We start from the raw sequence: 12,210 nt of genomic DNA, 5'->3' as shown, positions 1-12,210 counted from the left end.
TGTGTGTGTGTGTGCGTGCGCGCGCGTGTGTGTGTGTTGCGTGCGTGCGTGCGTGCGCGTGTGTGTGTGTGTGTGCATTTCCCAGTCATTATTTTTCTGAGATTTTATGTAATTTTCATAACAGTAGATTTTTAGCTCCGCTGTCAGCGAAAGCTGAAAGCGTAGCTTTAGGTATAGGTGGGTATTGAGGTATAGAGAGTAGAGTGAATCATAGGTGTCCGTCAAACTTTTATATTTTTACTATCTATTCCAAAAGTGACAGTCGGAATTCTTCGATATTTGGTGTGCATGTTCCCTGGGGGGAGGCTATTCAGATTTGTTCATGCCAAGTTGATCTGTGCCATTTTCAATTTTTTATGATTTTTTTTCATAAAATGTCATTTTCATCAACTCCTTGAAAACCTCTTATTAGATTGCTTTGATATCTGGCGTGTTGATGCGCAGGGGGTAGCTTACTCAGATTTGTTAATTTCAAGTCAGCACATCCTCATTTTTATTTTTTATGATTTTTTTTTTGTAATTTGAAAAAAAAATGAATATGTTAATGAGCATAATGACCGACGCCATATTGGAAATCAGTCGACGAGACTTTAAGTAAACTGCCACTTTTCAAAAGACACTATTGACGTCAAACAAGCAATGTAATATGTGCTATAGTCATAATTCTACGCATTGGGCGCCCAAATGACAAGCGTTTGTTCGAAACAGGGTTGTAAACTTCAAATCCAATTCTGCACCCTTCTACATAATCAGCCAGTCCGCAACATCCTCATTTGCATACTCTATCCTGATTCGACCAGAAGCTGAAGGTGACCTCATTTGACCGAGCGATTTTCCACAGCAAGTATCTTGAGTATCAACACAGGACGTTCTTGGTACTCACTAAAATCACACTTCAGACCCACTATAAAAGTGTGATGTTTTCAGATAACATGTAACTTGTGGTTAATTCTATATTGTCGTGCAATTTGGAATGACAGTGAACCAGAATTCAGACAACTTGCGTAAGGAAGGGCATGCCAGGCATGCGGTTGAAGTTTATATGGCCGACAGTTCACATGTAAAGTTAAACGACATGAACGTGTCTTGCCTTTCCAAAATGCAAATATTTGGCAAGTAAAAATAATTAAAATAATTACAACTTTAATTTGGCTTCAGACTTTGCATTATGTTTTGCGTATCTTTCCCCGTTTTACATGTAAATCCGAAAAGGTTCTCTCTCATCATGTCATCAGTGTCAGTGATCATACCGCGCGGGGCTGCTTTGAGTACGAACGAAGTGAGGCATGTTGAGGTATTTTGTTGAGAATTATAAATATTGCGAAATGTCAAGTACAAGGTTTAAATACAATGGAATGATGAAAAAAATGGCAGAGTCTGCTGACAGGCGCCGGTCACAAGAAATACTGTGAATTAAAATATCAGACGATGTATGTATTAATCGCCGACAATCCACCCGTATGCACGAGGGACTAACCCGGAAGCAAGTCGTTGTCAGCCATACGTTACAGTGGTAACATCGTCCGAGAAATCGCTGCGTTCAGAGTGTCATTATTCACAGAATTGTTGTTTTCGAGTGAAAACCCGTCTTGAATTGTATAACTCTAACAAATGAAGACATGTCAAGTTATATTTTGAAAGTTGTATCGCTAGTTTGAAACGATTTTCTCACGTACTATCGAGGCTTACTTGGAAGTAGTAGGACCTTACTCCAGTTCATCGGGAAGTTTAGCCAGTCCGATAATTCTTTCTGGTTTAGTTTACAACACTTTTGATCACGCAGATTTTGTTGTTGTGATGAAAAGAAATAAAAAAAAAAGATCATTTCAACCATTTCGTTGTGTTTTCTTTGTGAAAGGTAACCGAACATGAACGAGTGTTACCACTGTAACGTGTGGCTGAGAATGACTCTCTTCCGGGTACTTGAGATTGTCGCCGTACGGAAACTAAGATGGCGATTAATACATTTCTTCCCTATATATATCTACCACAACTAGTACAAGTTGAATGTTGTTGACTTTGTAAATTTGTTAGAAAATTGAAATTCAAATTGCCTCAAAATTATTTTAGATCCCTAGTTTATTTCATTCATCATTAAAATTTTCCAGGGTTACAGCTGTAAGACACTGGAATTATTTATAGCCAACCTCAAAATCCTCTTTTTTTCTTTTTCTTGTGTGCATTTCCCAGTCATTTTTTTCTGAGATTTTGTGCAATTTTTCATAACAGTAGATTTTTGTTATAAAATGGTGACTATGGTATAAAAGTACAATACATTACCAACTTCTGTGTAAAATGTGTTTTATAGTGAGACATCATATGAAACCACTAACCACTTTATTGCATCGCTAAAACAAAATAAAAACTAAAAAGAACAGCGGAGCTATTCTGACCGATAGGTATGGTATGGTTCACCTCTCTTCATACTAACTATGACATACCATTACTTGTGTTCAGACATCTTTTGTATTCAAAATTGAAACTGTGACATTTTACAAGTTCTAACATGAAAAACAATATTATAGTCCAGTTGCCAGAGGTGTTTTTAGGGGTTAACCTTGCAATGTGAGTTATATGATATTTTTTTGCAGATTCCACCTCAGAAAGGTGTCCTGTTAGCATATCTGATGGGTGCCACTTGCGCACCCTTGGGTATTTTGTTATATTGCGAGAAAACCGAAATACCATGTATTGCTATGGGTAAACACATGTTTTGGTAGGCTTAATACTTACTGCCTATAAAACCATGTCAAAGTTACTTAAAAGTCATATTTACATGTTACACACTGTATATTATGAATAATCAGTCAATTACAAATATTTTGTCAAAACTTTTGGATATTAAAATATCGTAATTAGGCCAAATGTCAACAAAATGACTCCATTTTCAGTTGTTATGACTTATAGGGGGGGGGGGCAATTGTCCGGGGGGCAGTTGTCCGTCGGGGCCAATTGTCCGGGGGGCAGTTGTCCTTCAGGGGCAATTGTCCGAGGGGCAGTTGTCCGGGGGGCAGTTGTCCTGTTACCGTAAAAACAGAAGTGTGGTAGATTTCAATTATTTGGTACACCTTACAAATTTATCTGGGTCTTGGTTTTGTATTTCTATTTACAGCTGATATAGCAGGAATCTTTGTAAAGAGTGTTTTGGAGGGAAGTACTGCTGACAGAGATGGAAGAATTCAAGTCAATGATCAGATTGTGGAGGTATGTAGTTCCACTAGTCAGTTACAATAAACAGAATGTTTTGAATTTGAGTGAATTTAAATGTCTTGATCAGTTTTATGTATTCGATGTAATATGTTTTTGAAATCAAATGTCCTTTGATGTAATCTTTAATATTGTACTACTATAGGGATATCAAACTAACTTGTTTAACAGTATCATATGTAAGTTTGTAGCATATTTACAAATATCTTTAATTTGTCAGGTGGATGGGCAAAGTTTGCAAGGTTTCAACAATAAGGAAGCAGTAGATGTACTAAGGCAAACTGGTTCCACTGTTCAACTCCGATTAGCTCGATATCCACAGGGCATGTTTGTACAGCCATCACCACCACCACCACCATCACTTTCTGAATTTGGTGAGTCAAAAGTATTTTGTTATGATCTTGCCGCAGTAGTTGGAGACTTTCATGAACTGTAGTCATGGAAAACAACAATGGTTGGAGAGTAAATAAATTAATCTTTTTGTTTTGTTTTGTGTTGTTAGTCCCCAGACTATTACAATAGTCTGTCTATGTGTGCGTGTGTCCATCCATCTTCCTGTCCTTGTGTCCATAAGTTACTTCCCTGACATGTAATATATGATTTCAATTATCATATATTGTTCATATTACTACGTTTGGTGCTGATATAACTTTTTACTGAATTGTGGTCATATATATGAAATGTTCAGGAAGTAGAATATTGATATCAACATTAATAAATTTAACTTTAGTTGTTGTCATGGTTACTCTGCAGACAATGCATAGTAAGATTTGTGTATGTTAAAATGTAAATTTCCTGACTTGTTGATTTCTTGTCCTCAGAACCACCTGGACCTCCTGCAGCTTATCTTCTCACCAATGATAGTGAAAATGAGGATGACATGCCACCAAACATGCCACCTGGTTACTATGACGATGTATATAGTACGTGTAATATCTATATTTATTGTATTGTATAAGAATTACGTATAGACTATAGTTATTGTATAGTATATTAGTGCCCTGGGCGGATTTAAAGGTGATTCAAAATGCTCACATTCACTATCGTTAATTTGCTAGACGACAGTTTTGTGAAATACATTCTGGTTTTAAAACTTTTAAAAAGCGTCTGCAAACACCTTAAAATGACCTTTTTTCAGTCACTTCCCTTCGGATTTACTTCGAGAGTTTTCGGGTATTTCCGGTCCCACCTAGACCACAGGATTTTATGACGTCATAAGGAGTAATGGTTAGCACTGAAGGCTATGGCGAGCGTAGTCAACAGGTGAATAAAACTCAACAGCATTGTGAAAAAATACATTGTCGATGAAACGAAAAATTTTGAATGGCGACTTCACTTGGATTTCACGAAGGATCAGAAATTTGCCGGAAATATGTGACAAGTACATTGGAAAACAGTTTTAGTCATGATTGCAGTATGACGACAAAAGTTGTACTACGTTTTGTCAAACTTGTCTGGAAAACCCAGACATTGCAAGCAAATCATCACAACTGTACAAAGAAACTGACCACTTCAAAGTTGATCCTATAAAATCTCACGAAAAAAAAACTACGAACACATACATTGCCTGACTAGAGGGAGTCCGTGTGACTGTGTCGAGATAAAATCAAATTCACCAGTCGTCGAGGCTTTTGAAAAAAACCTAGGAACACATACATTGACTGACTAGAGGGAGTCCTTGTGACGGTGTGGAGATAAAAAATCAAATTCGCCAGTTATCAAGGCTTTGCCAAATATCATATCACAGTGCTAAAAAAGATACTTCGTAGACTATCTGTAACCCTGAATCAGACTGTTCATTTTGTGTCATGCTGGTCAGTTGTTTTCCTATAAAACCATAGCTTAAAAGATTGACCATTGTCCGTGTTGTCAGTTTAAAACTTTACAGCCATTCGCGTTTCAGATGGGTCTAGATTATTTACGAGATGGGTATCCACACAGCAAATTCTACTTGGGAAATGGTCCTTTATTTGAGAGGTACAGTGGACATTGACGTCCCATGTTTACAGATAGTAACAGATAAGATATCCTGGGAAATGCCTTGGCGCATACCATTTCTCTCTGGGGTTGGTCTTAGCACATTATTTTTAGTTACACCTAAATTACATGCAAGGAGAAAATAAAACAGGTGGTGTATATTTTTGATCGTGTAATGTTTTATCTATTACAAAGTAAATGATGATAAGCAGCATAAATGCTCAGATTTGGAGTGCATTTGTGTTATGTGTCTAACAAGCAACCCACACACCCGAAATGGAATGAGCCACTACGTCAACCCCATGCATCAACACACTTGTGCACACATCTAGGTTCAAAGTCAACTGTACATGTTGAGACCAGCATATTGCAGAAAGCAATGCAGGAGGACTGGTATGGTATCGTCAACCCTTGTAAGTCATTGGAAAAACCAAGATGACAGTCAATGATTGCTATCTTGGAAGTAACTGAGGTTGGCAAAAATGATGGAACCTTTGTTATTCACTTGCCCAGTGGACAAACTTGGTAACTTTTGTCACGGACTTTTGTGGGATAACATGAAGTTTGTGCGTCATTTGGATGACTTCATTTCATGAAAGGGGTTCTACTATAAATCATTTGAAGCTCCTTTATGAATAAAAATAATAATGCAATCAATGCTGACAGAATGATAGCAAATAAAATGTTTCATTTGATACATTTGAATTATTATACAATGAAATTATTATTCTTGTCTTCCTAATTCTTGTGTCTCTAAACCGGTATGTCCCTATAGTAATGATATGAGCCACATGTGCGTTGAGTGTTATCTCCTGTCTGTCATTTCACATTGTTGTTGATTCAGTGAAATAAACTACGATGTAAGGCCGCTACTATGATGTATTCACGCACCACCAGCCATTCAACTGTCAACGTTCAACCCCCCCCCATAACACATATTGCTGGTTTGACATCGGAAGTCACCTGATTATACTTCATGACCCATCGAAAGGTCATGCAAGGCGTGTAGTTTTAGCTCCATCGTGATCGTATTTCTTGTTTGTTCACATTCAGTTGTTGCTGTTCCTACTTTTTAATATGGTTATTTACAGTTTAAGGTACTGGTCCAACGGACCAGACAAGGTCAAATTTGTGTGGTCCGCCCTCAAAAATCACTGGTCCCGGACTTCGGACCAGTGGATTTGTTCACCCCTGGATTGGCAACCAGTGCGATGTAAAATCTACTTACAAGATTAGTATGTCATGGTTCATCGCACTTAATTTTATGCTTCTCCAATTGTGAACTCCTTAATATTTATGATAGCATAATTATTTCACAACAAATTCTGAGAATAACAAGGAGACCAAATTGACATTGGTGTGCACGACAGCATCTCTGTTTGACAAAGAGAGAAGATGCAGAACCATTCCACAGGATGTATCATCCCACTGTAGCTATCTAGCTATATAATCACCAGTTGTACAATTTGAGCTGTGAATTCGTCATCTGAATTTAAGCATATTTAGTGCGAAACAAATTACAAACTAAATTTAACCTCTAAGGTTAGTTATACTATTTGATCTAATTAGTCCCCGCCGGGCGAAGTCCAGGACGAGGACTTATGGATTGGGTTCTGTCTGTCCGTCCGTCCGTCTGTCAGCCCGTCCGCAGCCGTTTCTTGGAGATGCCTGGACTGATTTTTTTCAAACTTGGCACAGGGGCAACATACAATGGCATACATATGCACGTCAATTTGTTTCATGATACGATCCAATATGGCCACCTAGCAGCCATTTTGTTTGCAAATTTTCCCTGTCTAAAGCCATAACTCAGACATGCTTGAACAGATCTCATTCAAAGTTGGTATTAGCACAGTGTTCTATGACATACATGTGTATATCCATTGTCGTTGTGATACAATCTGATATGGCTGCCTGGCAGCCATTTTGTTGGCACAGTTTTCATGTCCAAAGCCATAACTCAGACATGCTTGAACAGAGATATCAAAAACAACCATATGAGGCCAAACAACATTAACCAGGTTTGAAAATGACTTCATAAACTGCCAGTTCCTTAAAACCCAATCATAACAGGGACTATGTCATTTTTTCTCCATAACGGCTTGCTCAATTCAAACCAAATTTTGAAGATGTATTCCGTAGGGTAATGGCAAGACTTGATTAGATTTTGGTAAAAATCCCGCAAATATTAATGAGCAATTTACATAATTAATGATTTTCAGTAATTAGGCTATATCTCAAGAATGCACGCTTCAAATTCATTATAACTTGGTACACACATTTGCGATACCAAAGCACACCTGTCCTGAAAATATTACTAATGTAGCTTTTAGTTTTAATAAGTTATTGGCATATTTTTGATTGGCCACAAAAAGAAAAAAATAGTTTCTCGTCAGGAAATGTCATCTAAAGTGGTGTGACTTTATCACCATTTTATAAAACACGACTGGCTCAATTCAAACGAAATTTATTGCATGTGTTCTGTAGGGTAGTGACAAGAACTGATTAGGTTTCGGTAAACATCCCAAGAATATTAACGAGAAATTTACATAATTAATGGTTTTCGGTAATTAGGCTATATCTCAAGAATGCACACTTCAAATTCAGTATAATTTGATACCAAAGCGCACTTGTCCTGAAAATATTATTGATGTAGCTTTTAGTTTTAATAAATTATTGGCATATTTTTGTAGGCCACTAAAAAGGAAAAAATAGTTTCTCGTCAGGAAATGTTGTCTAAAGTGGTACGACGATGCGCTTATTTTCTTTTTTTTACATTCTCAACAAATGTCACAGTACATGTTGTGGTTGGCCAGGAGATCACTAACAGCTATGAGCAAATAGCAATCAATGAGAAAAACTAACTTATTACATATGATCTGTTGTATTCCAACAATTGTCTGTAGGAACGACAATCTCAAAACTTTTCCCTTACGGAAGACATTCAGTTTACATCTGGTCATTGACTTGTTCTTGTCTTGTCTTGTAGTTGGCGATCTCACTCCTGAAGCTGAAGCTGGTATAATTGCACACTGGCAGAATATCTTAGATGGTGGAGAAGTTGCAGTAAGTTGGTCCATGTATTCAAAGTGTGTGAATGAGTGGGTGGTTGGGTTGATCCATTGCAGAGTGAGTTTGACAATAACGAAGCACACATGTCCTGTCAGTGATATCCCTAGGCCTTTGAAGCAGCATGGGACTGTAACACTTGACTGATTTTTCTTCTCTTTTTCTCTGAAGACTTTCGTTTTCTTGATTGTGGTGGTGTTGGCGGTTTTATTACCCACCTTGTTATATACCATTTATTGATACATTGTTCTTTATCTCTCCCTGTCATCATGCCAAAGGGTAAGAAGAAAGGGGATTGTGGCCATTCTATGGCAAATCGTGATGACCATTCTGTCTGCTGGAATTGTCGGCAGTGATCTCGCGATGAACCAGTCGTTTTTGAGACAATGGTGATACAGACAAACAGACTTTTCATCCCCAATATATAACTTTCCCTATGGATGGTAAAAAGGTCGACACTAGGACACTCCTCACAATTTATAGTACATGTTATGAATCAACTCATATGCTGATGTGGTTACAAGTCATAAACAAACATGGGTTGTGTAAACAATGACCTTGTCCATCTCCTAAAAGCCAATGATAAACTGTAACTTAACTCTAATCAACGTAATCAAGATGAATCAACATGTAATGTACATTACAATGTAATGTTACACTTTTCATGCTGTGTTCTGTCAGACATACATGTAACAACATCAACATTAAACAGACATAAACTTTGAAATCTAGTAAAAATTATCCTCCTGTCTGTCCCATTTTCCTGCTTGAACATCATTAATCATTACATAAATTACAGTTCCTTGCTTTCACTTCAATACATCTGACTGCAACATCTTCTGTATGCACGTGTGATAAGTGACTTTTTGATGGCCATACACAAAATATATGAGAGTGGCTATTACCATGTGTGACCTTCTTCTAAGCTTAAACCAGTACATGAATATTTAATGACCAATATGGAAGTAGATGTCTAAGTATTGTCTCAAAGTTGAAGTTGAAGTGGCTGAAAGTGCCGACGTTCCCATTCAAAGCATAATATTTTCAATACAATTTTGGAATTTTTGTGTTTTTTGTCATTTGTCTGACATACTCTGCTTTATCCAATCACATCTTGTCATACAGTTGCTATACTCTACGTTATCCAATCACATCTTGTCATACAGTTGCCATACTCTGCTCTATCCAATCACATCTTGTCATACAGTTGCCATACTCTACTTTATCCAATCACATCTTGTCATTATACAGTTGCCATACTCTGCTCTATCCAATCACATCTTGTCATACAGTTGCTATACTCTACGTTATCCAATCACATCTTGTCATACAGTTGCCATACTCTGCTCTATCCAATCACATCTTGTCATACAGTTGCCATACTCTACTTTATCCAATCACATCTTGTCATTATACAGTTGCCATACTCTGCTCTATCCAATCACATCTTGTCATACAGTTGCCATACTCTACTTTATCCAATCACATCTTGTCATACAGTTGCCATACTCTACTTTATCCAATCAGATCTTGTCATTATACAGTTGCCATACTCTACTTTGACTAAAGATATATCCATGGCAATGAAGCAGTCTGTTTGTTTCTCCAACATTCTCTGAAAAAGAGGATCGTGAACTAAGTTACTGAAAGTTGAGTGATATTTGACATATTTGCATAATGTGGGATATAACTGTTTTATGTTGTTGGTTTTGTCATACCTTTATCAGGTTGCTCAGATATCTAAGTTCCGTGAAGGGGGTGGTTTAGGAATCAGTTTAGAAGGCACAGTGGACATAGAAGATGGTGCTGAAGTTAGACCACACCATTACATTCGTTCTATACTGCCTGATGGACCTGTAGGACAGAATGGAAAGCTAGAGAGTGGAGATGAACTTCTAGAGGTAAGAATCTTATCAAATTGATAATAGACTAGACAACATTAACCAGAATAATTGGTTGCCATGAAAAGAGGTTGAAAAGTCAAATGATATACAAAGCTAATTTGATGAAAATATTGTGATGCTTTCAGTCAGTTGGTTAGCCTTTCAAATCATCACCCTAGCTGCTAAAAAAATCATGAAATTATTGAGTTAAAATATGTTGGCTTTCTGTTTAATAGCAAACGTACAATATCATGGACATGTATGAATAAGACGGTTGTCCACAGTTTTCTGCATTGTAACCTATGTCTAAATCTCTAATCTGCAGTGTGACCTGTAATAATTTAAATGTGACTCTGCATGTGCAAAATGTGTTAGCAGTGTCATGGGGAGGACATCTGGGGGAGTTGAGAAACCATGGGCTAATTTTCATATGATTTGTTCCTCATTAATTTCAACATTTTTCCAATAACATCAATGTAAGAATTTGTAAGTTAATATTTGTGATGGTTGTTATGGCAGTATAAATTAACAAAAGAATTGAAAGCACAACAAGAAGAAAAAGTTAACTTCTGAATGTGTACAAAATCTTATCAAGAGTCTTGTCAATTTTATGAAACTTTGCAGTTTGAAGGCTTTTAACATGTTGAATATGAAAATGCAAAGAAATTATTAAGTCACCATACTCATTTTCAAATTACAGCAAAGAAAATATGTTCAAGTGGAAAGAAAGACTAAGTGAACACAACATTATGAGTGTTTTTGTATGAATTTATGCTAACATGTGGGAGTCCAAAGTATGTTGACAAGAAAGGTGTCATTCTTGTTCAACTTTTAAGAACGGCAAAAATATTACATAAAGCTTAAAAAACAGTTGGTAACCTATCCATCACTATATTACCTAGTCTTACTTGACCTTTAGTCCTAGTATGTAACCTTTAATCCCAGAATATCATGTTATGTTTGTGTTATATTCAGGTCAATGGAACTCAACTGCTTGGACTGAATCATGTGGATGTGATAAGTATCCTGAAGGAGTTACCAATGCATGTACGTATTGTTGTAGCACGTCATGCACATCCTATCTTCCCAGATGTCATAGATACAGATCCTCCAGCCAGCCCAGGACCAATCCATCCACAGCTGACTAGCAGTGAACCAAATCTCCTGGCATCTTCCATTCCAAGTGAAGGGATGTTCAAGGCACATTCAGAGATGACCTTACCTATGACTGAAATGAAACCACCAAGAACCCTAGAAACAGCAACTGGTCTTGCAATGTGGAGTGATGAACCAACAGAGATTATATTAAATAAAGGGGACAGAGGACTTGGATTCAGTATCCTTGATTACCAAGTGAGTCTGATTCTTGAAAGATTAGTCTAAAAAAGTAATTTTCAGTAAAAAAAGAAAAGTGATTATGGGCCGGTCTGAAATTTAATGAAATGTGTTTTTTTATGAGATGAAGAATTGTTCAATACAAGGTGATCATAATGTTCATATGCTAGTAACTGTTATGTTTTTGCTCAAAATTTGAAATTCAAAAATGACTTGTGATTGCTGCTTGGTCTGGAATTTGTTGCAGATGTGTTTAGGAGAGCCTAGATGGAGAGTTGTTCAAGAAGAGATAACCATGTCATTGTTATACATGTACAAATTAATTACATCTATAATGATGCATCTTTTGGCCAAAAAGTAAAAACTCAAAAACTTGTGGGCAGATTGGTGTTGAGTGGCCAGGCAAATGGTACTGAGGGGGAATAGTCTTAAATTTGATAAGGATGTTTTATTTCTATAGATGTCTATTTGAAAAAGTGTTCAAGTTGAACTTTAATCTCTCACTGACCCATTGTATGTATATTTAATCCAGGTGACTTTCATCGATGACATGATGACCTCACCATTGATATGGAAATTGCATTCAGAAATTTATAATTGTTTTCATCTAAAAGCTGAATTCAATAAATACTTGGAGAATAGGTTTGATAGTAGGTATTGATGTCTTGATATGATATAAGCTATTTATGGCAAGATGGGGAATTAAGACTGCAAACTTAGTCAGTTGTAAAGGCAAATA

At 36.8% G+C, this 12,210-nt stretch overlaps 1 protein-coding gene across 1 annotated transcript in view; it reads left to right on the top strand.

Annotated features, from left to right (window-relative positions):
* LOC144436445 (multiple PDZ domain protein-like) overlaps positions 1-12,210 on the top strand; it is a 330,925-nt gene that overhangs the window by 22,627 nt on the left and 296,088 nt on the right. Inside the window, exons 6-11 of the mRNA XM_078125244.1 lie at positions 3,113-3,204; positions 3,428-3,581; positions 4,029-4,130; positions 8,174-8,250; positions 9,981-10,154; positions 11,112-11,489. Coding sequence (XP_077981370.1) covers positions 3,113-3,204; positions 3,428-3,581; positions 4,029-4,130; positions 8,174-8,250; positions 9,981-10,154; positions 11,112-11,489 — 977 coding nt within the window. The remainder of the gene's footprint in view (positions 1-3,112; positions 3,205-3,427; positions 3,582-4,028; positions 4,131-8,173; positions 8,251-9,980; positions 10,155-11,111; positions 11,490-12,210) is intronic.

This window comes from Glandiceps talaboti, chromosome 6 (assembly GCF_964340395.1).
Source record: "Glandiceps talaboti chromosome 6, keGlaTala1.1, whole genome shotgun sequence".
Classification (NCBI taxonomy): domain Eukaryota; kingdom Metazoa; phylum Hemichordata; class Enteropneusta; family Spengelidae; genus Glandiceps; species Glandiceps talaboti.
The sequence above is the reverse complement of the archived record's forward strand: the minus strand, read 5'-3'. Positions and strand labels throughout refer to the sequence as shown.